A 27,500-nucleotide genomic window follows, 5' to 3' on the forward strand; every position below is an offset into this window, starting at 1 on the left:
AGCACGGACAGGTGGTCTGACTGGCCGACGGGGACGAGGGGCATGGCTCTGTACCCATACTTGATGTTTGAGTACACATCAAGAGTGTTGTATCTCCTTGATGGGCACTTAACATGCTGGTGGAACTTTGGGAGTACAGTCTTTAAATTGGCCTTATTAAAGTCTCCCGCTACTCTATGAACGCCATCAGGGTGGGGCCGCTGTTGTTTGTTGACGCACACGAGTAGCGAGAGCGCAGTGCTAGCGTTAGCATTGGGAGGGATGTACACAGCAGTGATGATCACTAGCTCCCTCGGGAGAATATAAGGCCGACATTTAACGGACATGTACTGAATGTCGGATCAGAGGATGAGGGGCGGTTCTCAGTGGTGTCAGATTACTGGACCCGACGGAATACCAGGCAAGGTCCTCAGAGCATGTGCCCACCAACTGTCACATGTTTTCTGCAGGATCTTCAACCGCTCCCTGGCTCAGGCAGTCATCCCCTCCTGCTTGAAAACTTCCACCATTATTCCTGTCCCCAAAAAGTCACCAGCCGTCCACCTGAATGACTACCGTCCTGTTGCTCTCACACCAGTCATTATGAAGTGCTTCGAGAGGCTGGTTCTCCAGCACATCAGGGACTGCCTTCCTCCCACTCTGGACCCCTACCAGTTTGCATACCGGGCTAACAGATCCACTGAGGACGCCATCGACACTGCTCTGCATGTTGTGCTGGGCCACCTGGAACGACAGCAGAGCTATGCAAGGATGCTCTTTGTGGACTACAGCTCGGAATTCAACACGATCATCCCAGACATCCTCGTCGCCAAACTGGACACTCTCGGCCTCCCTGCCCTCACACGCATCTGGATTAAGGACTTTCTGACCAACAGACCCCAGACTGTGTTGCTCGGCCCCTACACGTCCTCCACCCTCATGCTGAGCACCGGTTCCCCCCAAGGATGCGTGCTGAGCCCTCTCCTGTACGCCCTCTACACCTACGACTGCAGCCCGGCCCACGGCAACAACACCATTGTCAAGTTTGCTGACGACACGACAGTGGTCGGTCTGATCTCGGAAGGTGACGAGACAGCCTACAGAGAGGAGGTAAAGAGACTGACAACTTGGTGCAAGGACAACAGACTGCACCTTAACACTGCTAAAACAAAGGAGATTGTCGTCGACTTCAGGAGGAACAAGACGCTGCCGCCCCCCCTCTGCATCGAAGGCGTGTGTGTGGAGAGGGTCCACACGTTCAAGTTCCTGGGAGTACAGATCTCCGATGACCTTTCTTGGACTCACAACACCACAGCAGTGGTAAAGAAGGTCCACCAGCGTCTGCACTTCCTGAGAGTCCTCAGGAAATTCAACCTGGACAGGAAGCTGCTGCTAGCCTTCTACCACTCGTCCATCGAGAGCCTGTTGACGTACTGTGTCTCCACCTGGTACAGCGGCTGCACTGAGGCGGACAGAGTGAGGCTCCAGAGGACAGTCAAAACAGCGCAAAGGATTATTGGCTGCCCTCTCCCCCCACTGTCGGAAATGATGACTGGTGTGAGAGCAACAGGACGGTAGTCATTCAGGTGGACGGCTGGTGACTTTTGCCCTCTGGCAGGCGCTACAGATGCATCAAATCAAGGACCAATAGACTGAGAAACAGTTTCTTTCCGAGAGCCATCTCCATACTGAACTCTCACACACACACGAGACCACCCTAACCTTGCAAAACAGCATTGTGATGTGTTTCTATATGCCCTATTCAGTACTGAATTCCATTGCACTGTCTTCTTTATTTATCTAATTTATATATTTGTCTGTATTATTGTTGTATTGCACTGGAGAGGGGAGCCCTCTAATCTCGTTGCACACTTGAGTACAATGACAATAAAGGGATTTCTATTCTATTCTATTCTATTAAGTGCCTATCGATCTTAATGATCTACCTCCGAAGGCCGTGAGCGCAATGACGCGCTGGGGTCAGGAGAAACAATTGCCAGTCTTTAACGATTACCAAGCTTCTGAGAAACTGGCTAGGGACCAGCAACTGGGATCCGTTGAGACCAGAGAAAGGGAAGCCAAGTCAAGCATATGAACTCAGAGCTTGCCATCATCCCAGGAGGCTTGACGAAGGAACTCCAACCACTTGACATTTGTATAAACAGGGCGTTCAAAGTGAAGTTGTGTGCTGCGTGGGAGCGATGGATGGCGGAGGGCGAACACAGCTTCACTAAGACTGGGAGGCAGCGAAGAGCAAGTTATGCCACAATTTGAGAGTGGATTGTAGATGCGTGAACATGCCTGCTAGCTCTGTTGTTAAATCTTTTGCCAAAGCCGGTATCATATCCGAGGAGCTGCGCAGCAGCGACACAGACTCTGACAATGACGAGAGGGAACCTGGTGTGTTTGTTCAAGAACATGCCCACCTATTTATTTCTGATATAGAAGACAAATATTGTGATGGATTTGTGGATAACTGATCAACAATACATTGTTATATAGTTCAATAAAATACAGCCAAACTCAGTTTTACTTCTGCCATGCTATCTTATGTTTTATTGTGCATGCATGATAACTAAGGTTTTATAATGGTCGCTGGGAGGCAGAATTTTGCTGGGCCAACAGTATTATGCTATTCAGTCGATTTGGGGTGGTAGCTTTGCTTTTGGTATAACACAGTGACCGTTCATCGAGATTAGTGACTCGCTTTCACTGGCATTGTGTGTCGTCATCCCATTTGTGTGGCTGTGCGGGAACAAGACTGACTGATAATGACGTCCCTCTCATCTCTGTTGGAGAACTTGTCCAGCTGTTCATTTTGGATACAGAAGACAAGGAGTTGGTGCATTTGCGGATGAGGACTGATAAAAACCAACTTCAGCCCATTATCAAGAGCTAAAATAAAGTACTAGCGAACTCCTGACGCCTTTTTAAAAACACAAGCTAGACTGCTCGGTTATGTTTGCGTCTAATACGGGGCGTCCTATGTATCTGTTACATAGAGAAATAGCACCCAAAACTGACACTGCGCCCTTTGATACGGCACGTCCGTGAAAATACGGTAATTGCCGTTTTGATGTTGTAATACTTCAGTTCATTTCATATTTATATACCAGTATTATAATTTCAAGTTGACTTGATATTCTTACTCTTAGTTGGCTCAGTAGGTTCCAAGTCTTCCACTGCAGAGGGCCTCATAAATTCATCTGGTGGTAGGAGGGGCACCGAAGGAGCTGCGAGTCCGTCCGTGACAGGTTGTGTTGGACTGGTCAACATACTCGCAGCCGTCTCTCCAGTGCCAATTTTTTGAGCATGCATCTGAAAAAGTCCACATAAAGTTTGCAACTGTAATTTCTACATGTACATTGAGGAACCCATTGCAATTTTTTTGTTCTGTAATACTACATGTTGAAACAAACACTTAACTGAACACCCTAACCAGAAATTCTACATTTTCCAAAATGCAAGGACGGATATTCTGCTAAAAAGACGATATAAATATCCAAACACCACACCACCACCACCACCACCACCAAATTTGAGATGCCAGTTGTGGGTGTGAGAGAATGGGGTCACTTTTCAAATTAAAATATTTTTCATCCTATGATTATAAATAAACCGAGAGGTCACATTAGCACTTGGGCAGAGTCGCCCACTTATTAAAAGGCAGCCAAGAGTGGATTAGACCTTCTTCTGTAATCTCCCAGGAAAGAATCCACATCTCCGCCTCGACATTTCTGGCATCCTAGTTTGACTGAGAATACATAGCAAATTCGAACTTCGGCTGTACCATCGCGATAGACAAACAGACCTGGGAAAACAACAGGGAAAAACTTTGAGTTTTTGAAATACCATATGATGGGGGGAGGCACCAAAAGTGGCAATTAATATTTGTTTTGCCACATAGGAGGAAATACTAAACGCCTATGCACATGCTCCAAAAATCTAAAACTTCACATGTATATGAATAAAGGTTGTCCAAACTATGGCTATTTTCAATAGGTCGCAAGATGTACGCAAAAACACTTTTGACACTGCCGACAAGGATAGTTTAAAATAAAAAATAAATGTACCTTGAATAAATTTGTCGACATCCAGTATCTTTTCTAGATATGCAAAGATACAAAGAAACGATTTATGAATAAAATCCAGATAGTTTCACTTAAAATAATTAGAAAGAAAGATTATTTCATTTTACAAGCAAAAATGGTTTCTTATAATACACTTATTTCCCACCATAATTTACAAATAAATTCTTTAAAATTCAGATGTGTTTTTCTAATTTTACTCAGTCCTTCTCTCATGCTTGAGGAATACTTGTGAAAATTACAGGCTCCTCTAATCTTTTTAAGTGAAGAACATTCTCGCTGAAAACATATCAGAGGAACTCAGCGCTTGGTTTCACTCATGCCATAATATTTGGGATTTTGTGGCTCCATTAAAAAAGACGCGGCCAAAAGTAAGACCGGAGCTATGTTTTAATGAGAAGACCCGTGCAGCAGAATGCCACAAAGATGAATGCTGGGGGAAAAAATGACAGGCAGCAGGTCTCTTATGAAATCCTAACAGACTGCTGGCGCTGTTAGAAAAGAATAGTCAAAGAGTTAAAACTGCAACACTTGTCAAGTCTTATTTAGGGAAATCATCATGAGCCATGTGCTCTATTTAAAACTATTGATTCTGCACTAAAGGCTCAATAGCCGATTTGCAGAGACTCGTTCCCTAAAATGTGCAAAGGTTGGCGGAGCTTTCGTTTTGAAAGCCAGAATTGACCCCCTCAGTACATATTCCTTGTTCGGCAGTGTTGGATTCCTTTCAGACGGTTTCCTTGTCATTTCTGGAGGATGTGGTTTGCCAAATTAAGCCATTAAGACTCAGTTCCCCCTCACAGCTTTAAAGAGGTTCTCTTGAGTATTGACAAATCAGTTTTGGTCATTATTAAAAGCAGCCTGTCTACTGGTGCAGTCCCCCAACAATTTAAACAAGCTGAAGTGCAAGCCCTGTTTAAGAATCCTGACCTTGATCAGGGTGTCCTGTGACATTTTAATCTCCAGGCTGCCTTTTATTTCTAAAATTCTGGAAAAGGTGGTGCACACCCAGTAAATTTTTTCTTGGATGAACATAATGTCATGGAGGTTTTCCAGTCTGGTTTCAAGACGATACATAACACAGTGTCAGCCCTGTTGCAGGTTTTTAACACTATAACGCCAAAAGGGCAGCCATTTGGCTTTTCTACCTTTTAAGACTGAAGAGCAGCCCAATGGTTGAATTAACCATGGACTGATATCCTAACTCAGGTGTGAACAGCCCAGCAATTAGAATTCTCTCATTTCCATGACAACAGGGAAAGCCAAATTGTCGGACCAGTTTTTTTTTTTTTATCATTCTTCACCATTGTTTGGCAAATGTGGTAACCGCGCTCCACTATTTATTCAACTACGAGTGTGGGAGGGGAACTGATGTTGCTTGAATGAATGGATTATCAATAGACAGCTTGTGGTTGAAACCAAAGGGCAGCCATCTTACGTTGCCTATATTACTGACAACTTCTGTCACTTTTTTTTCACTGAAAACACAGTTTTCAGTGCATTTTAAGCTAGGATCACTATATGGAGACATGAAAACCTCTCAAAGAACAATTTAACTGTTTACATCAACCATTCAGACTATGTTAGTCAGTAGCGTGATTTGTGATTGACACGTTAGCATTAATTTTGCACCAAATGTACCTTATGAGAGAAAATTTAAAATTTCAGTCTTATAAATGAAATGCACATGTGGCACTTCTAGAATTATTGGTATAAATCGTATGCCATGCAGAGTGGCATTTTTGCCCCAGATAAAGTAATTAGGCGGGGATAGCGAGTGGCAATTTAAGATGGCCACCAGTGGCTTAACTTCCCCTGACTGCAAGTAAGCGGCATTGTTTGTCCTTTCAAATACAAGTCTGAGACTACACCACATTTTTACAAACTCCATCTATCTTCATGTGTTTTTTTTTTAATCATTCATTTATGGTTAACAATATTTTCTGTCAGCAAAACAGGTCAAACTTTTATAAAACACTTTAAAAAAAAAATACAATACATCCATCCATCCATTCATTGTCTGTACCACTTCTCCTCACAAGGGTTGCGGGGGGTGCTGGAGCCTAACCCAGCTATCTATGGGCAGTAGGCAGGGTACACGGCGATTTGGTTGCACCTCAATCGCAGGGCACACAGACGAACAACCATCCGCGCTCACACTCATACCTAGGGACAATTTAGAGTACCCAATCAACCTGCCATGCATATTTTCGGAATGTGGGAGGAAACTGGAGTACCCGAAGGAAACCCACGCAGGCACAAGGAGAACATACAAACTCCACGCAGGAAGGCCGGAGAAACGATCCGATGACCTCTGCACTGTGAGGCCATCTAACCTGCAAACCAGTCAGCCACCGTGCCGCCCCAAAATACAATACAATGGATCTTTATTCATATACAGTAAGTATTCCCTAGTACGGAATCATATTTGCATTGTCCAATCTTTCCGTATAGGGCTGCACGATAAATCGGAATCAAATCGACATCGAGGTTTGACGAAGTGCAATTATCTAACCCCAAGACAGTGAGGTTTTGAATTGTTTTTCCTCTCTCCACCAACCTTTGGCGTTTGATTGACAGATGAATTAGCCAACCAGAATTGTCAATGCTTGGGTCTTAATGGCCCTGGCCAATCAGTGTTGTTGGCTAACACGTGTTAGTCTGCGCTCCGGTACCTACAGTCAGCGCAGTCCGACAATAACACACAACGCGTGCACCTCTGTTTTTTTCTGTGATTGCCGTGTACCGAAGTCGATGTAATGGAAGTAACTTCTGCCGCCCTAGATGAGGAGAGGGAGATGTTCGTGCTATAGACGGACGGCACGTCTATTATTTGGACGTGCAGCAGATTCGACAAAAATGAACGGCATAAAAAAAAAAAAGAAAAAAGCATCAGATCCAGAGGCAACACAAGCAACACATTTCAACGTTTAAAACACCACCACCGATTTGAGTATGAAGCCTGTCAAACAGATTCCAAAAAAACAGATGAAGGGGAGGCAACAACTAGCGGTCATTCACTTGTTAAGCTAAGATTGCTAACAGGAGCATTCACGTGAAAAAAAAAAAATTGCCATCGGAAAACTCTCTCGTAAGTATTTGTGCAGACCAGCAACAAGGTCCCTGTCAGAGCAACTTTTCGTGCATGTCTGACATACGCAATGGTGAATATGCTGCTTTTTCAACCCCTCAAAAAATTAATACAATACAATCGCCAGAAGAAAGCGCCTTGTACTTTTCATCAAATGGTGACATTAGTGATTTGTATTATAATATTGATCATGTTCTTTGTCTGAAACTAAACTGACTCACAATCGTAGTTGTGTGAGCATTGTGACAAGCTTGTGTGTGTCGTGTGAGTGTGCGTGCGCATGCGTTAGGAAGAGTGCAGTGGAGGAGATGCGCGGATATGCTGCAGTGGCGAGTGAGGAAATGAAAGACAAGTGGAAAGGAAAAGTTGAAGATTGTATAAAATAAAGCAAGTCGAAACAGAAACGGATAACAGTAGCATTGTAATACATTTTAACGTGTAAAATAAAAAAAACGGAAATCGAAAGTAATAATAGCAATATTGGTCTTAAAGGATTATTACATTTATACATTTGACTATAAAGGATTTTATACGATTGACTACAAGTTACATGTATTCAGTTTAATGCAATAAAGATATTTACTGATTGTGCTTTAATTCAATGTACAATAAAAGGTCAGGGCAGGCTGTGTGAAATGCGTAGGTGGCAGATGTTTTTTGTACAGGACGAGCCACACTTCTGATAACGGGGGGCGCTGACGCAGAGCCTTCCAGACATCAAGGCGCTGTTGTGTGAGATATAGCCAATAGTAGAATAGTAGGATGTCTTTCTTTGTTTGCTGAAATGTATAAATGATCCTGGGCAACTTGGGGGGGGGGGTCGTCTTCTGTTGGGTACAGAGGCGCGCAGAGCTGTAATCGAGCCCCAGGCTTTGTACTAGATCTCCTGTTAGGAATAAATCCGCTCCTGTGTGAAATCGCCGGCTTCCTGGTCCTTTCTCTCTCAGAATGAGCGCGCATAATTGTTGGATGAATGTGAGTCGTGTTTGGTTAATGGAGTCAGATAGTAGTTAAAATTCCAACAGTCTGAATAATTGCAATTATTTTATTTTTTTCCAAAATCGTGCAACCCTATTTCCGTATAAAATAATTTCCTTTTGTGGGGAAACGACTACGGTACATGTGTGAAGTATGCTGCCACTGCACTCCTCCTCATGCATGCGCGCACACACACGTCACACACAAGATTGTCACAATGACACAAACAAAATACAGCTTTTTTTTTTTTTAGCTTTTTCTTCCACTCACTCACTCTCTCACTTTACCTACCTTTCCTCACCATATAAAACGGCATTGCTCAGCTTTTGAAGCCAGCCGCGGGACGCTTGGAAGTCCTCTATGCCCAAGCGCTATTGAGCTCGCCTTCTCTCTAATTAGCGGGCCAGTTAGCAGGAAGTTTTTAGCACAACAGTCAAAGCATTCCAGCACATATTCATTTACGCCGCTGTACTTCGTCCCTCAAGTCGCAAGCAATTTCCTCTCAGCAGGTAAACTCATCGTACTGAGCCAGAATCAATTACTTGTTTTTTTTTACTTTTTATCCCGCTTCGCTTAATTGGATGCATATGACTCTCTGCCACTGTCATTACCATTCTGCTTTGTTTGGATGCCATGATCTACAGACGTAAATGTAAATGAATAGATCTCATATCTTTCGCAATTCGGTAAAACTCATGCCAAAGAAGTCATTTACATGTCGCCGTTTTGGATCCGTTCATGGCGGAGCTGTCAAAGTTTTTTCCGTGCTATGGACCGGGAACCACTTGAGTTTGCGCTACTGCGGGCTTTGCTATGGCTTCCGGGTTCCGTATATCGGAATTTACGTTGTGAGGAATCGATCTGTAATGCAATATAGTCATATAAAATTTAATCCATACGTTTTTTTTTCCGGGTGAGGGAATTTCCGTTTGACAGAGGTCCGTAGGTGGGAAGACTTACTGTAGGGATTTCACAACAGCTGCAGTTGTAACAAAGCGCTTTACGAAACATTTAAAACCACATTATAAATATGAGGTGAGGCCTGTTGACTGTTAAGACATTATTTTGTGAGAAATAATCAATTGCTGATGCTTCACACAGTGTGGAGTTGCAGACTTGCCCACCAAAGAGTCCTCTGTTGGACAACGTATCTTTCAGTGGAGAAATCCTCATGAATTTCCATTCAATTGTAAAGTTGTAGGGAGCTAGTGGGGGACAGTGTGTCTGAGCAGTGAACACGGCTAATCTGGCAGGTAATGGCTGCATTTACAAAAGAAAGGAGGCTAATTGTAGGTTGTTGAAACCTCAGAGCCATTCGGTTGCCCTCCAGTTTTGAGAAGGGGAAATCCCAGGCGTTTTTAATGATATTCTCCTGGCAAATGACACTGGCGATCATGTGTGTCTAGTAGATCATGCGCGTCTTGTTTTGTTGGATCTGACTGATATTCTTCTAGCTAATTTACAGCACCAAATGGGCAATAACGCCCTTCAATGGTTTAGATCAGGGGTGGGCAAACTTTTTGATTGACGGGCCACAATGGGTTCTAAAATTTGACAGAGGGGCCAGACCAGGAACAGATAGATGGAGTGTTTTGGCAACCTCACCTCATCGGAGAAAAGAAAATACATTGAATTTTAAATGAAAGTGATCAAAAGCATTACAACAATATATACGTCTTTGAGAAACCACAGTATTTAGAAAAAAATATTAACAAGGTTTATTATTAATTTTTTTCAAGTTCAGCGGGCCGGATTAAAACGTCTAAGAGGCCGGATGTGGCCCCCGGGCCGTATTTTGCCCACGCGTGGTTTAAATCATATTTAGCTGGCAGGACTTTTTGTGTTAACTGAGGTTGCGCTCTGCTCTTCTGTCGTATGGTTTTCCACAGGATTCTGTTTTGGGACCCTTGCTGTTTTCACTCTATTTGCAGCCCTAGGTTAAATCCTTCAAAAACCTGGAATTTCCTTTCACTGTTATGTGGATGACAGTCAGATCTGTCCCACAGAGCAAAAAAGACACGTTCTCCTTGAGACCACTTTCTAAAGGAAATCAAAACCTGTATGTCACAGAATTTTTTTAAATTCAAACAGAAAGAAAACAGAAGAGATGGTGTTCGGTCTCAGTGGCCCCTCTATATTCCACCATGTTGGCCAGGGCCCAGTGGCGTCTTATCTAAAGCCAACAGTCTCAAAATTAAATTAATTGGACAGTCAAATCAGTGCTGATGTAAGATCAAAATTCTTTCATCTTGGGCAGTTGGCTAAGGCAAAACCCCTTCTTTTTCAACAGCACTTAGAAACAGTAATTCATGCGTTTGTTACATCTCGGCTAGAATATTGTAATGCACTTTATTTTGGAGTCAGCCAGTACCCCCTCAAGCATCTGCAGTTGGTGCAAAATACTGCCACCATATCAAAAGTGCTTTGTTACAGCTCCAGCTGTTGTGAAATGCACTATATAAATAAAGTTGTATTGTATTCTACTCAGCTGCCTTCTAAATGGAGTTTGGAAAAGTGAAACATACCACTGTTCTCGTGTGGCTCCAAGTGTATTTTAGAATTCAATTAAAGATGCTGCTATTTGTATTTCAATCTTTAAATGAGGTTGCCCCGGTCTACCTCTCTGAGCTTCTCCACATCTACCCGGTGCCTCAGTTCTGCGCACCAGACGTCACTGGAGGTGCCTAGGACAAAGTGGAGCATCAGAGGGGCTTGAGAATTTTCTGCTGCCGGTCCTTCTCTGTGTAATGACCTCCCATTGAATGTTAGGCGAGCCCCCTCTCTGTCCACTTTTAAAACTCGCTTGAAGACACATTTTTATTCTTCAGCTTTCGGTTCAACATGAGGCTGTCGCTGTTTCTGCTGTTCATCTGGTACCTATTGTTTATGTGTTTTAGTTTGTGTGCTAATTTCTTGCTAATTTATATTACACCATATGGGAAGTGCTTTGTGACAGCTCCAGCTGTTGTGAAATGCGCCATATAAATAAAGTTGTATTGTATTTTACTCAACTGCCATCTTAATCAATCAATGCCATTGTTAAATTAGCGTTCCATCTATGTTTTATGTAGTATTATGTTGATGTGAGTGTGCAATAGCAAGATAAGGTATAATGCAACTTCAACAAAGGGGAGCCTGGGAGCTCAAACAAGCGGGTGTGTTTTATTTATTTGTTTTAATTTTACTTCCTGGAAAGTTGACAGTGACAATATGAAACTTGACTTACAAATCATGCTAAAGGCAAAATAATCATTATTTTATTGGTTTACTGCATGTTGTAAAAAATAAAGACTTGGTTGCGCCCTCTTCAAACCTGGCTGAACGTTTCACCAAGAAACCCAAATTTGGAGGCATAAACAACATAAACAACAACAGAGTAAACCAACATCGCCAAGGTGGCGAGGGCCCTCTAAAGCTTCTTGCAGCTCTAGTTGTATCTGATTCGCAAAATGCTGAATAACTTGAATGGCAACGAGAGAATAAATGTGAGTTTTTGTTATTTTTTCATCTATATTTATATTACCCATATTTACATTATTTATATGCATATGAAGAGTAAATTTGATTTTGACATGATTCATATGAAGAGTAAATTTTATTTCGACATGATTTTTATTGTAAGGCTGGAAAGCAATTTTAACATATTTCAGGGCTGACAGTGGTGGAGAATTGAAATCTACAAGTGATGGGAGGAGGGATGTGATAGGAAGCGACCGAGAATGGGGGGATGCAGCCAGACTCATTTGGATGAACAAGGAGTGAGATTTGAAAATGGGTACTGTAAAGTCAAAGGGCTCCTAACCTGTTGTACCTTGTTGATTCTTATCAGTAGTTCTTCGGCAGACACAGAGCCAGCAATCACCTCCAAAGGAATACCATTCTCCCCAATAAAGAAACATGAGGGAATGCACACCACTGGATCTGAATTCATATGTGGTTAAAGAATATGTTGAGAGGTAGGGCTGTACAATATTGGAAAAACATGTGATATTATTGCAATATCTAACATGCCGAAAGAAATTATTTTTTTTCTTGCATGCAGCAAAATGATTAAGCTCAAGGTGATTTTCGCTAATTGTCCTCCAAAAATTCAGAGGTGATGCGCATTTAAGTTTGCATCTGACTGCTCAAATTCATATAAAAGCATACTATTCATACATACATATACAGATTCATACATACATATATAAGAACCTTATTGCATGTCTTTGCAATATGCATATTGCATAGTGCATTACAGGGTTATTATTATACATTACATATTTTCTTGATTTAGCAGCCCTATTCAGAGCACATGAAATTTTCCATTGCTATGCAAACAAACAGCACAAATATAACATTTGTTATAACCTCAACATTTTACCATTCGATATGCATGGATGAATTCTGTGACAAGGAGAAGGGAAATGAAAAAAAAAGATACAGATCTGTGAGAACTGCATACAGGTGTCACTGTGGGAAAAGGCAAAGAAAAGTGAAATCACAAATATCACATCAAATTTCATTCACATTTTAAGAAAAGGCAAAACACGATTAACACCCCATACTTTAGCATGTATTTTAATGGTTAATGATACAAAGACATTTGCTAATCTTGGCCCGCACTGCATTTGAAACATATCACTGAAAATCACTTTATAAGGTCTTAAATTCATATTTATTTTTTGTTAATTGAAATCATATTGACCAACTTCTGCCCCAAAATAGCTGACGTTTACACAAGCTCCATTACTCAGAGTGGTTGGCCTCAGATCAGATAGTGGCAACAGCTCAGTGAGAAAGTCCCGAATATGTGCCGATCAAGTCAGATTTTTGGTAAGTGTGTTTGAGGCTATAACCAAGACTTGCTTTGGAACATGCTCATCGTTTTCTGGGGAACCCCCTTTTATAGGATGAAAAAAAAAAAAAAAGACACTGGGTAAAGACATGCTTGTTTGGAGCAAATACACTCGTGGGCTGTCGTGATTATTTGTGAGGGGCGAAAATTGTGACAGCCTAAAATGTAATCATAAAAAGAGAACTTCTCTTTACACAAAAAAAATCTGTGTGAACACATGAATATCCCAATCAAAGAGTGATGAAGAAACCGACTGCTTCATTCCCGTGTTGAGTGACATGACGCACTTTGTTGCAGCTCCAACTGCCATGGTAAATGCACTATGCAGTCAGTGTTTAGCATAAAAACCACAGTCAGGGTTTAATGAAATAAAATTAATATTGCATCCTGAACCTTGCTTAACACACATCATTATACACGCAGGATCGAGTCCAAGTAAAAAGTAATGTTATGATGATGTTAATCCATCCATTGTCTGAGGTGCACATCCTCACAAGGGTCGCAGGCATGCTGGAGCCTATCCTAGCAGTGTTTGGGAAGTAGGCGAGGTACAACCTTCTAGACCTAGACTACGTCTAGCTCATGCACTGCTTTGCATATGATAGCCAACAGCCAATGAGAGTTGACACGGCTTTACGTACTATCATTAATGGCCCATTCTTTGAAATCATCTCAAAGGCACAATGACTCAAAAATCTCTTCATTCTATATAATAATAAACTCTTGATTTTTACTTAGGTTTGATCCTGCTTGAAAAGAAAAGTGTTGAGCAAGGTTGTGGAACACGTGCATTTTATTTCAGGAAACCATGACTATGCTAGCGTGATAAACAATGATTTTCAGCTTTGTTGTTTGCTTGCTTGAAACTAATGGAATTAATTGACACTGACTGTAAACCCCTCCATGAGCTGTCACCATACCGTGGTGGACGGGTTTGCGTGTCCCAATGACCCGAGGAGCTAAGTTGTCTGGGGCTTTTCACCCCTGGTAGGGTCACCCATGGCAAACAGGTCCAAGGTGAGGGTCCAGACAAAGCATGGCTCCCAAGAACCCCTTATGATGAGAAATAATTACCGAGGCCCCCCTCTGGAGCCAGGCCTGGAGGTGGAGCTCGTCTGCAAGTGTCTGGGCACCCCTGGGGCTCGGCCGGGCTCAGCCCGAAGAGGCAACGTGGGTCCCCCTTGCCATGGGCTCACCACCTGTGGGAGGGGCCAAAGGGGTTTAGTGCATCGCGAGCCGGGCAGCGGCAAGAGCCAGAGACCTTGGCGCTCCAATCCCCGGCTACAGAAAATAGCTCTTGGGACATGGAATGTCACCTCCGTGGAAGGAGCCCAAGCTGGTGTGTGAGGCAGACAGAGAAGATCCGACTGGACATAGTCTGACTCACCTCCACACACAGGTTGGGCTCTGGTGCCAGTGCTCTCGAGAGGGATTGGACACTCTTCCACTCTGGAGTTGCCCAAGGTGAGAGGCGCATACTTATTGCCTCCCGGCTTGGCGCCTGTGTATTGGGATTCACCCCGGTGGACGAGAGGGTAGCCTCCCTCCGCCTTAAGGTGGGGGGACGGGTCCTGACTGTTGTTTGTGCTTATGCACCAAACAGCAGTTCAGAGTACCCACCCTTTGTGGGGTCTTTGGAGGGTGTGCTAGAGAGCGCTCACCCAGGAGCCTCCCTCGTTTTGCTGGGGGACTTCAATGCTCACGTGGGCAATGACAGTGAGACCTGGAAGGGCGTGATTGGGAGGAACGTCCCCCCCAATCTGAACCAGAGTGGTGTTCTGTTACTGGACTTCTGTGCTCGTCATTGATTGGCCAACGAACACCATGTTCAAACATTAGGGTGTCCATATGTGCACTTGGCACCAAGACACCATAGGCCGCAGTTCGATGATCGACTTTGTAGTCGTGTCATCAGATTTGGGGCCGCATGTTTTGGACACTTGGGTGAAGAGAGGGGCGGAGCTGTCAATTGATCATAATAATAATAATAATAATAATAATAATATTCCCTTTATTAGTCCCACAATGGGGAAATTCGAGATTTGAACCCAGGCCGTGGTGTACGGGTTTGCGTGTCCCAATGACCCGAGGAGCTAAGTTGTCTGGGGCTTTTCACCCCTGGTAGGGTCACCCATGGCAAACAGGTCCAAGGTGAGGGTCCAGACAAAGCATGGCTCCCAAGAACCCCTTATGATGAGAAATAATTGGACCACGACTTCCCTTGCCAGGACGCAATTACCGAGGCCCCCCTCTGGAGCCAGGCCTGGAGGTGGAGCTCGTCTGCAAGTGTCTGGTGGCCGGGCCTGCACCCCTGGGGCTCGGCCGGGCTCAGCCCGAAGAGGCAACGTGGGTCCCCCTTGCCATGGGCTCACCACCTGTGGGAGGGGCCAAAGGGGTTTAGTGCATCGCGAGCCGGGCAGCGGCAAGAGCCAGAGACCTTGGCGCTCCAATCCCCGGCTACAGAAAATAGCTCTTGGGACATGGAATGTCACCTCCGTGGAAGGAGCCCAAGCTGGTGTGTGAGGCAGACAGAGAAGATCCGACTGGACATAGTCTGACTCACCTCCACACACAGGTTGGGCTCTGGTGCCAGTGCTCTCGAGAGGGATTGGACACTCTTCCACTCTGGAGTTGCCCAAGGTGAGAGGCGCATACTTATTGCCTCCCGGCTTGGCGCCTGTGTATTGGGATTCACCCCGGTGGACGAGAGGGTAGCCTCCCTCCGCCTTAAGGTGGGGGGACGGGTCCTGACTGTTGTTTGTGCTTATGCACCAAACAGCAGTTCAGAGTACCCACCCTTTGTGGGGTCTTTGGAGGGTGTGCTAGAGAGCGCTCACCCAGGAGCCTCCCTCGTTTTGCTGGGGGACTTCAATGCTCACGTGGGCAATGACAGTGAGACCTGGAAGGGCGTGATTGGGAGGAACGTCCCCCCCAATCTGAACCAGAGTGGTGTTCTGTTACTGGACTTCTGTGCTCGTCATTGATTGGCCAACGAACACCATGTTCAAACATTAGGGTGTCCATATGTGCACTTGGCACCAAGACACCATAGGCCGCAGTTCGATGATCGACTTTGTAGTCGTGTCATCAGATTTGGGGCCGCATGTTTTGGACACTTGGGTGAAGAGAGGGGCGGAGCTGTCAATTGATCATAATAATAATAATAATAATAATAATAATAATATTCCCTTTATTAGTCCCACAATGGGGAAATTCGAGATTTGAACCCAGGCCTCCTGGGGAGACTGGGTCCTGAACACGGCGCCTTAGACCACTCGGCCATCCTGGCTTGCCAAAATTCAAGATTCGAACCCAGGCCTCCTGGGGAGACTGGGTCCTGAACGCAGCGCCTTAGACCACTCGGCCATCCTGGCAGCCTGGTGGTGAGTTGGCTCTGATGGTGGGCGAAGATGCCAGTCTGACCCGACAGACCCAAACATATTGTGAGGGTCTGCTGGGAACGCTTGGGCAGAATCCCGTCAGAAAGAGTTTCAACTCCCACATCCGGCAGAACTTTGTCCACGTACAGGGAGAGGCGGGGGACATTGAGTCTGAGCGGACTATGGTTTGTGCCTCCATTGTTAAGGCAGTTGATCGAAGCTGTCGATGTAAGGTGGTTGGTGGTGATGCTGTCAGGCTGAAGAAGGAGTCTTATCGGGCCTTGTTGGCCTGTGGGACTCCGGAAGCAGCTGACAGGTACCGACTGGCCAGGCGGAATACGACTTCGGTGATTGCGGAAGCAATAACTCGGGCATGGGAGGAGTTCGGTGAGGCCATGGAAAACTACTTTCAGACGACTTCGAGGCAACTGGTCCACCATCCTGTGTCTCAGGAGAGGGAAGCAGCACACCATTAACACAATGAGTCAAGGGGGGCGCTGTGGAGCCGCGATCCAAGATGGCTGCTAAGCCTCTTTGTCTCTCTACAACCCTGCAAGAAAACTACTTGGTGACCCAATATAAACTTTTTGCATCACCGGACAAATATTTCTAAAGCCAACCCAGTTAAAGACTGTGAAATATTTACCCGAAAACGCGCCCTTCAGAAGTTAAAAAGTGTCGCGCTGAACGAACAAAACGACGAGGCCGACGCCGATATGTCGGAACTCGCGAGGGTGCTTGTGGAGCTAAAATCACTTCGGACTGAAGTCTGCGCTGAATTCTGAGGATTTGGATCTAAGCTTGACAACATTAACGAACGTCTGAAGAAAATGACCACCTCAGTAGTTGCTTGAGAAAGCAATGTGACGAAAGTTAAGAAAAACGTGGCCGCTAATGCCACTCAAATGGGGGAAGCTGAAAACCGGATTGTGTCAGAAGAAGAACAGCTGGAAAAAAGTAAGATCGACCTATCTCAAGCTATGAAACGCATTTCTTTTCTCGAATCAAAGACAGATTACCTGGAAAATCGCAGTAGACGAAATAATTTACGACTGATTGGACTTCGAGAGGGCGCAGAGGGAAGCCATTTGTTGCTGGAATATATACGGGAGATGCTCCCGTGCTGGCTAAAGCTGGATGCTAATCAAGCGTTCATGCTGGAGAGAGCCAACCGGACCCTGCCCCCCCCCCCTCGATCGGGTCGGAACCGGCCGATCATCATTCGATTCTTACGATATCAAGATCGGGAACTGGTGTTTCGTACAGCCAAACGGTGTGACATCTCTCACGACGGTGACAGGCTTTTTTTCACGGGGGACCTCTCGGCGGAAACCATGGGACAACGGTACGACTTCAATGACATGAAAAAAGCCTTCTGAGAAGGGTACATTTTGTGGATTTACACACAACCCTTGTAAGATAAGGGTCCGCCAAAGAGGAAACGTTCTTTTTTTCTCGTCACCGAAAGCTGCAGAGGAGTTCCATTGTGAAAATAGATGCGATGACACACAATAACACTGCGGTGACCAAGAGTTTAGTGGAACTGTTGGAAAAAAAATTTTCCTTTCTCTTTTCACTTAATTTTATTCCTTTATTTTAGATACTTAAATGCCTATAACTTGAAAATGGTTCCAATTTTAGTTTCACAATCTATGTATTTATTGTCTATTAATATCTTAGGGTTAATTGTAGATTTAATGCTACAATATGCAGGGTTGCATGACACATTTCTTTAGAATTTTTTTTGTAACTCCAGGGTCAGGCTACCATAGCTCTAGCCGCTCCTCCTCATGGTGGATCAGTTTTGAATAAGGGTGGGGCTTTAAATGTTAAATTTGTGTCTTTATTATTTTGTTTTCGTACGTGTGTTATTTTGTGTGTATGTGTGTCAGGCTACTTCATTTGATAAGAAAACAATGTATGTAAAGTGTTGTCTATATTGTTGCAAACATTATGTATTGAAAAAAGAAATCTACCTAGCCTTAGAAATATATTGGTGACAAGCTGGAATGTTAAAGGATTGCGACAAATAAGCAAATTAAAATAAATCATGAATAGGGTGAAGCATATTAAATCCAATATAGTATTCTTTCAAGAATCCCATTTGAAACCCTCAAACATTAAATTTATTAGTAATTGATGGCCTGGACAGGTGTTACATGCGTCATATAACAATTATGCAAGAGGGGTTAATATTTTGATCCATAAGGATATACCATTTCAATTGAAAAAAAAAAAACAATACCAGACCGGTGAGGTATGTAATTGTTCAGGGCAAAGTACTTTTACTTAAATTGAACTTGGCATGCTTATATGGCCCTAATGAGGACAACCCTAAATTCTTTGAAGATTTTTTTCTGACTATGTCTACACTTCCCGGAAGTTTTATGATTGGGGGGTACTTCAACTGCACTTTGAACCCCACAATTGATCACTCTACAGGCCTTGACACCACTAAGACTCAGACTAGGAAATTAATCAAACAGTACATGGATGATTTAAACCTGGTTGATATATGGAGGGAATGGAATCCTGGTAAAAAAAGAATACTCGTATCATTCAGCCGCATTTAAGTCGTGCTCCCGCATTGATTATTTTCTTGTTTCTCGGGGTCTTATATCCAACATTAAAGATTGCTGGTATGATGGTATTTTACTCAGTTACCACGCCGCTATCTCACTAACAGTGCCCATTGAGAATTTTTTTCATAATCCACCGAATTGGCATCTGCAGGTGATTTGGATGCAAAATGCTGATTTTGTTAAACATGCAGGTAGTAAGATTGATGTCTATTTTGAATTGAATACTCATGAAACTTCGACTGGTATACGATGGGAGGCATTTAAAGCCTACCGTATTTTTACGACCATAAGACGCGCTGCATCAAAGGGCGCAACACCAGTTGTGGGTGCTATTTCCGTATTTTATGCATATACTAGGCGCGCCGCACTACAAGGTGCTAGCTCAGCTGCTCGCGAGCTGCTCGTGCTAGCTCAGCTGCTCGCGCTAGCTCAGCTGCTCGCGCCATCTGATGCCAGTTCACCAGGACTCAATCCCCTAAGGGATCGCTGCCAGAGGTATCACCCCGTTTCAATGACAGATGTCCTTAATCTATAAGGAATCACTGCCAATAACACTGACTCTAACCAATAAAAGGTGTCATGGCAATAGTCTACTCGACAACGTCAGGGGAGGGACTTCACTGGTCACCACACTCCTTAGAGTCACGGTTTCAAATTAAAAGCAAAAAAAAAACCTCAACATACAAGCAAACAATGAACCAAAAATAACAAAAAGATTATAGCAATGGCTTCTTGGGACCCACTCAGCCTTAGCCAATTACAGCAATGGCTTCTTGGGAGCCACTCAGACTCAGCCAATCACATCGCTGTTTAGAGAGATGTGTATGTTGTGCTTTGGGATTTTTGCAGTCTGTTGTCTAAACCTGGGACGTTTCTTGCTTGCAATAACATAAATGATAAGACAGACCACAACATTGTGGACAGCTGCCCTTTTGTCCAGCTTTCTCCTACACCATCACCCAAACACCATAGTCACGTAATGTATAAGTCACGGTCAATTTGAAGCATAGACTCAGGCTTTGACCAGCAGGCTGTGCTAACATGCACTCCGAACAGCCCAATGAGTAAAAGGGTTGATGGTCGAGAGTGATGCTCAGTCCATATAATGGGCGCGTCGCTTTACAAGGCGCTTTGTTTGTTTTGGGGAAGATTAGGGACTTTAAAGAGCGCCCTATGGCCCGGAAAATACGGTACATCAGAGGAGAAATTATCAGCTATACAAGTTTTAAGTCGAGACAAAAAAGAATAGTGATGGATGGTTTAGAAAAACACATTAAAGAGCTGGAAACTAATCTCAATACAAATGATGATCCTGCTCAAGAAAGAGACCTGTTCCTTCTCAGAGCTGAATATAATAAATTGTCAGCTGATAGAGTAGCTAATAGTCTTTTGTGGTTGAGAAGGGCCTATTATGATGAAGGTGAGAAGGCGGGTAAATATTTATCTTGGCAAGTTAAAAAGAGGCATTCCAAAAGAGCTATTAAGAGCATTACAACCTCATTGGGAAATATATCTATGGATCCATTGGAAATTAATGATACCTTTAAGGATCCATTGGAAATTAATGATACCTTTAGGGAATATTACCGATCTTTGTATAAATCTGACATGTCTAAAACACTAGAAGAACAAAATGAATTCCTGGATCAATAGTTTAAAATATTACCAGATGATCTTAAAAAAGATCTTGATAGGGATTTAAATACTGAAGAAATTTCAGAAGCCATTCAAAGCACAAAAAGTGGTAAAACTGGTGGAAATGATGGACTGCCCATTGAATTTTATAAAACTTTTAAAGAAAAGTTACTTACCCCTTCATTGAATATGTATAATGATTCGTTTCAAAGTGGGATACTCCCACCCAGTTTACGCCTGGCGATTATAACACTCATTTTCAAACCGGGGAAGCCCCCGATGGAATGTTCATCTTTAAGCCCAATAACTTTAATGAGTTGTGATACTAAAATATTGTGCAAATTATTGGCTAAGAGGTTGGAAAAACACATAACACATCTGGTACACCAAGATCAAAATGGTTTTGTACAGAAGCATCAGGGATTTCAAAATATACGACGAGTCCTGAATATAATACATGAAAAGTACAATGCCAAGGATATGGCATTGCTGTCACTAGATGCCAGCCAGGCCTTTGATAGAATAGAATGGCCATATCTATTTAGTTTACTGCCGAGATATGGACTTGGTGCTAATTTTCTCATATGGGTAAAACTGTTTTATACTGGCCCGATGGCTATTATATTAACAAATAACCTTGCTTCAAAGCCAATCATTTTAGAACGATCTACTAGACAGGGATGTCCTCTATCACCTATGTTGTTCATTCTTGCCATAGAGCCCTTTGCGATGACGATTAGAACGCATACGAGTATAGAAGGGATTAATCTAGGGGGGCAGGAACATAAAATATCATTATATGCTGATGATGTCATTCTTTTTTTTAACAAACCTACACAATAGCATTGGAAGTCTTATTAGCTATATGGACATATTTGGAAAATAATCTGGTTATAAGATTAATTACTCAAAATCATCAATACTATTTCTAAACAAGGAAGAAAGGTCAAACCCAACCGTAAAAACCCCTTTCATTCACGCAAAAGAAGGATTTCTTTATCTCTGAGTGCAAATAACACCTTCAATTAAAACATTGGTCCCTTTCAACTATGACCCTTTGATTGCAGAGATGAAGGAAATGCTGGATCGTTGGATGACTTTGCCTATATCAATAATTGGGCGGATTAATTTGATAAAAATGAACATACTACCAAAGTTTTTATATTTATTTCAGTCAATTCCACTGCAACTGTCAAATGCATTCTTTAATAAGGTTAACAATACCTTTTGCACATTCATTTGGAGTGGTAAAAAACACTGGTTGAGATTGCGACTACTCTACCTCCCATATAAACGAGGAGGACTATTGGGCTCCTCAATAGAGATCTATGGTGTTTTATTTTACAAATGAGATTAAACCATCATGGCTGTCTATCGAACAAACCTCAGTGTCACTTCCCCTAAAGCTCTACTTGTATACAGCAAACCTTAAAACCCTAAAAAAGGAGACTAAAAACCCGTTTGTGAAAAACTCTATAGATGTCTGGTATAAAGCACATCACCATATTAAAGACACCCCTCTAATTTCACGCTTTACCCCTTTGAGGGGTAACTTAAATTTTGTGCCTGGAAGGGAAGATGGGGGTATTAACTCATTAAATACCAGCCATTTTCACTGGAGCAACACGCTCAATCCCAGCGTTTTCCTGGGTTTTGACTAATATTGCAAGGCCCACAGAATATTGTATTCTAATGCTATATAGACATGGAGCACACCAAAAGAAAGATGAGACTCTCTTCTTTCAACAGAAAAAAAAGTTTGTTTCTATCTTTTTCCATTCTTGAGCAATCGCCATTTGAAAATAGCTAAATTTCATGAAAACTCCAATCCCTGGGGAAAAAACTGAGAAAATGAGCTTTTTGTAAACTGATGCATTTCGACCATAATTTGAACTTTGACACTATTATTTATGGCTTTTATGACACCTCTAACATCTAAATAATGCATGCCTTCTATAAAATACCAAAAAAAAGCACAAAAAATATGTTTTTGATAACAAAATAAATTTATTTGCACATAACAGAAAACGACTGAACTGTTGAACTATGTACAAAAATGAAATACATCAGTGTCATACATACTTTTTTTTTGTGTGATATAAAATAAAACAGTTGCCTTGATGCAAGGGCACACAACATTTTTTCGATTTTCCTCGGTTGCCATCCAGTGTGTGTGACGCCATCCGGAACCACTGCTTCCTGATGCACAACCTGTAAATATAAACAATTGGAAATATATATTTATTGCTGCATTTTATTGCTGGCGTGTGAAGTTTCATATTATAATTTACCTTTCTTTGCACCAACAAGACGAGGAGGAACCTTCTTGCCGCGGGATGCACAATCTGTGAATTGTAGAAAGTTTGTATGATTACTACACCATTCAGTATTGCTTCCTCGTCGGGGAGGAGTCACGCTTGCTTGAAGTGCACATTCGCTCGCATACTTCCTAGTCGGAGTTGAGCTATGCTCGCGTCTAACTACACATTCACGCAACATATTCTTCCCGCAACATGCATGATATGTAAAATAAGTGGATATAAGGGCTAACCACATGTTCAATTGTAACTTGCGAGCGTTTATTTCCCTGTTCGGGAGGAGTTATGCTTGCTTGGAAGCGCACATTCGCTCGCTCACTTCCTATGCTCGCGTCTAACTACACATTTACGCGACATATTCTGCGCGCAAGATGCGTGATATGTACAATAGATGCATGATGGCTAAACACATGTTCAATTGTAACTTGCGAGCGTTTACTTCCTCGTCGGCGAGGACTTATGCTCGCGTGTAATTGTGCAATAGAGGCGGCCGGATGAGGAAGTCAGCGAGCAAGCTCGCGTCTAACTACACATTCACGCAACATTTTCTTCCCGCAAGATGCATGATATGTAAAATAAGTGGATATAAGGGCTAACCGCGTGTTCAATTGTAACTTGCGAGCGTTTATTTCCCTGTTCGGGAGGAGTTATGCTCGCGTGTAATTGTGCAATAGAGGCGGCCGGACGAGGAAGTCAGCGAGCAAGCTTGCGTCTAACTGCACATTGACGCGACATTTTCTGTCCGCAAGATGCATGATATGTACAATAAAAGCATTAGGGCTAAAACCACATGTTCAATGGTAACTTGTGAGCGCTTACCTCCTCGTTCGGGGGGGATCTGGTGAGGACTCTCGGCTGCTTTGGCTATTGTCCGAAGGCAGGCGATGCAGGCCGCAAGGCACGCGCAGCCTCTTTAGACGCCTCTTTGTTGTGACGACGATGAAGCGTCATCTTCTCAACCAAAGCGTCTCCAAAGCCTTGATGCTTTTAGGAAGCTTTTTTTTACAAAAAAACATTCCTCGATCGTCATTTGCTTGGAGGATTTCATTGCTAACGCTACTAATGCGACTGCTGCTAGTGCTGCTGCTACCCACGCTGCTCTCCACGCTTATAAGTCTACCCCAGGATCCCGCCCCCCCATTTGTACCTCTGGCGCAGATTCAAGGCGAATTTTCTGCACCTCTGCCCCCTGCTGGGTGATTTTTATATGATTCACAATGCGGACAAGGCTGATTCTCAGTCAGAGGTTGCATCAGACCCTTATGTACACTATGACGCAAAAAAACAAAAAACGTATTTATACGTCTTTGGTAGAGGGCGCCATTGCTTTAAAAGACGTATTTATACGTCCAAGGGAGTAAATGAGTTAAGATGTGGACAGAAAAGAGTATTGGAAGTGTGGGTGATTTATATAATAACGGTATATTGCTTACATTTGAAGAACTTGCACATAAATATCAAATTCATAAAAAACATTTCTTTAAATATCGGCAACTCATTCATTTTATATCTGCAAAATACAAAACGATTAACATAGAACCTCCCCTTTCAAATTTGGAACGTCAGACACGTTCACACAGTAAGGATAAAGGTTTAATTTCTGTGTGCTACAACCTTTTGGTAACCCATGATGATGTCGTGAAACTTTTTGAGCTGGCCATCTACCCCAAAGACTTTGTGGCTTGCACAAATACAACTACTTTGATTGACTTTGGATTGCTACAGGCCAGGAGGCTTATTGCATTATACTGGAAAAAAATGGACGCACCTTCACTGGATCACTGGATAAATGAACTGACAAATAATATGGCAATGGAAAAACTGACATATGTCATTAGAGGGAGAGCAGAGGAGTTTGAGGAAATGTGGAAACCTTTACAGAATTTTGTGGGCCAGTGGGGCGCTCAACCACCTACTGTGCTATAACATAATGTGAAGCTGCCTGTTTTATTTTATGTATTTATTTTTATTTATTTATTATTTAAAAAAAAAATTCCTGTTTGTTTTCTGTTGTTGTTGTCATGTATATAATGCGAGAAAAAGCAATAAAAATATTGTAAAAAATAAATACATAAAAAAAGTAAAAAACACTGTTTATAGTGGATATGGGGTGCTGCTGACCTCGACTCGGGACGTTGTGAGTCGGTGGGGAGAATACTTCAAAGACCACCTCAGTTCTACCGACACGCCTTCCAATGAGGAAGCAGAGCCTGAAGACTCCGTGGTAGACTCACCTATATCTGGGGTTGAAGTAACCGAGGTGGTTAACAAGCTCCTCGGTGGCAAAGCCCCGGTGGTGGATAAGAACCACCCGGAGTTCCTAAAGGCTCTGGATGTTGTGGGGCTATCACGGTTGACATGCCTCTACCACATTGCATGGACATCGAGGACAGTGTCTCTGGATTGGCAGACCGGGAGGGTGTGTTCGAATTTCATAGGAATTACACTCCTCAGCCTCCCTGGTAAGGTCTATTCAGGAGTACTAGAGAGGAGAGTCTATCTGGAGGTCGAATCTCAGATTGAGGAGGAGCAGTGTGGTTTTCGATCTGGCCGTGGAACAGGTCCTCGAGGGTGCATGGGAGCTCACCCAACCAGTCTACATGTGTTTTGTGGACTTGGAGAAGGCGTTCGACCGTGTCCCTGTGGGAGTTCTGTTGAGTGTGCTTTAGGAGTACGGGGTACCAAGCCCACTAATACGGGCTGTTCAGTCCCTGTACCACCGATGTAAGAGTTTGGTCCGCATTGCCGGTAGTAAGTCGGACTTGATTCTAGTGAGGGTTGGCCTCCACCAAGGCTGCCCTTTGTCACCGGTTCTGTTCATAACTTTTATGGACAGAATTTCTAGGCGCAGTCGAGGCAATGAGGGGGTCCGGTTTGGTGGCCTCAGTATTGCATCTCTGATTTTTGCAGATGATGTGGTACTGTTGGCTTCTTTAAGCAGTGATCTCTAACTCTCACTGAAGTGGTTCACAACCGTGTGTGAAACGGTTGGGATGAAGATTAGCCCTTCCAAATCTGAGACCATGGTCCTCTGTCGGAAAAGGGTGGAGTGCCCTCTCTGGGTCGGGGACGAGATCCTTCCCCAAGAGGAGGAGTTCAAGTATCTTGTTGTACACGAGTGAGGGGAGGATGGAGCGAGAGATTGACAGGTGGATCGGTGCAGCGTCTGCTGTAATGCGGACCCTGTATCGGTCTGTCGTGGTGAAGAAGGAGCTGAGCCAAAAGGCGAAGCTCTCAATTTCCCGGTCGATCTACGTTCCTACACTCAACGAGCTTTGGGTCGTGACCGAAAGAACAAGATCTCGGATACAAGTGGCCGAAATGAGTTTCCTTTGCAGGGTGTTGAGGCTCTCCCTTAGAGATGGGTGAGAAGCTCGGTCATTCAGGAGGGACTCAGGGTCGAGCCGCTGCTTCTCCGCTTCTCGGCTTGGGCCTCTGATTAGGATGCCTCCTGGACGCCTCCCTGCTGAGGTAAGTCCCACCGGCAGGGGGCCCTGAGGACGACCCAGGACACGCTGGAGAGCCTAAGTTTCCCGGCTGGCCTGGGAAAGCCTGGGGATCCCTCCTGAAGATGTTGCTGGGGAGAGAGATGACTGGGTGTCCTGCTGAAGCTAAGCGGCAAAAAATGGATGGATGGATGGATTTAAGAATCAAACCTCCTGTTCTAAAGATTCTCATAAAAAAAAAGAAAAAAAAAAAAAGAAAATTCAGATATGACTCATTACCACCCCTGGACACTGTACAGCTCTTATCACTGTGCTGATGTTAATTGGTTCACTTTCCCATCTATGTTGTAAATGGATTTGGGCTGGTCCGTCTAAATTGGGGGCTTGTTGCTTGCAAAATAGTGGGATTTAAAACACAGTTTAAGGGAATTAATATTTAGATAGCACCAAAGACACCGACCCACTCAGCATCTGCCAGACGGCCAGTTCAGCTTGAATGTAAGCACTATTTATTGGATAGCTATTAACGTATTCGTATAGTATATCACACATTTTTTTAACCAGTATGGCTTTTTTTACCAGTTTGGCGATGGTTAGTGTGACCTGTCACAGTGGCACGTTAACGGTTTGTCATGCATAATCCTTAATAGTCCATCAGAAAGTCGTTGCAATTAGGAGGAAACCTTGTATGCCTATTTTTAACTAAAACTGACTAAAACCTTTTGGTCTAATAAATGTACAAAAACTAGACTAAAACTTTTTTTTTTGCGTTTCTGTTGACTAAAACCCTTTTGAGTTTTCGTCGACTAAAGCCGACAAACCTTTTTGAATTTTCGTCGACTAAAACTAGACTAAAACTATCATGAATAGGAATGACCAAATCTGACGAAAACAAATAAGCATTTTCGTCCGAATGACTAAGACTAAGATTAAATCTAAAATGCCAGCCAAAAACAACACTGCTCTCCACCTGCACCAGTGAATATCCAGGGAACATACGTTGAGAGAGTCTTAACTTACAAGTACCTGGGTGTTCATCTGAACAATAAACTTGACTGAAGTGACAACACAGATGCTCTCTATTGGAAGGGTCAGAGCAAACACTTCCTGAGGCTGAGGACCTTTGGCCCTCAGGGGACACTCAAGAACTTCTATGACTCGGTGGT

The 27,500-nt window shown here is 43.4% G+C and overlaps 1 protein-coding gene and 1 long non-coding RNA gene across 4 annotated transcripts in view; both read right to left on the reverse strand.

Annotated features, from left to right (window-relative positions):
* The window catches only part of ubxn4 (UBX domain protein 4), a 100,080-nt gene that overhangs the window by 63,708 nt on the left and 8,872 nt on the right, over positions 1 to 27,500 (reverse strand). For 2 of the 3 annotated variants that reach the window (XM_088315538.1, XM_088315536.1), the window contains exons 3-5: positions 12,560 to 12,588; positions 11,939 to 12,057; positions 3,129 to 3,297 (exon numbers count right to left, since the gene is read on the reverse strand). In XM_088315538.1, coding sequence (XP_088171664.1) covers positions 3,129 to 3,297; positions 11,939 to 12,057; positions 12,560 to 12,588 — 317 coding nt within the window. The remainder of the gene's footprint in view (positions 1 to 3,128; positions 3,298 to 11,938; positions 12,058 to 12,559; positions 12,589 to 27,500) is intronic. The other variant, XM_088315537.1, reaches the window with a different exon arrangement.
* LOC148323117 (uncharacterized) lies at positions 22,558 to 23,116 on the reverse strand. Its single transcript, XR_015846515.1, has 2 exons — positions 22,862 to 23,116; positions 22,558 to 22,781 (listed from the first exon to the last, which is right to left on the reverse strand). It is a non-coding gene; the product is annotated as an uncharacterized LOC148323117 (long non-coding RNA).

Source organism: Idiotropiscis lumnitzeri, chromosome 14 (assembly GCF_059441095.1).
Source record: "Idiotropiscis lumnitzeri isolate Australia: NSW breed Sydney's pygmy pipehorse chromosome 14, RoL_Ilum_1.0, whole genome shotgun sequence".
Lineage (NCBI taxonomy): Eukaryota > Metazoa > Chordata > Actinopteri > Syngnathiformes > Syngnathidae > Idiotropiscis > Idiotropiscis lumnitzeri.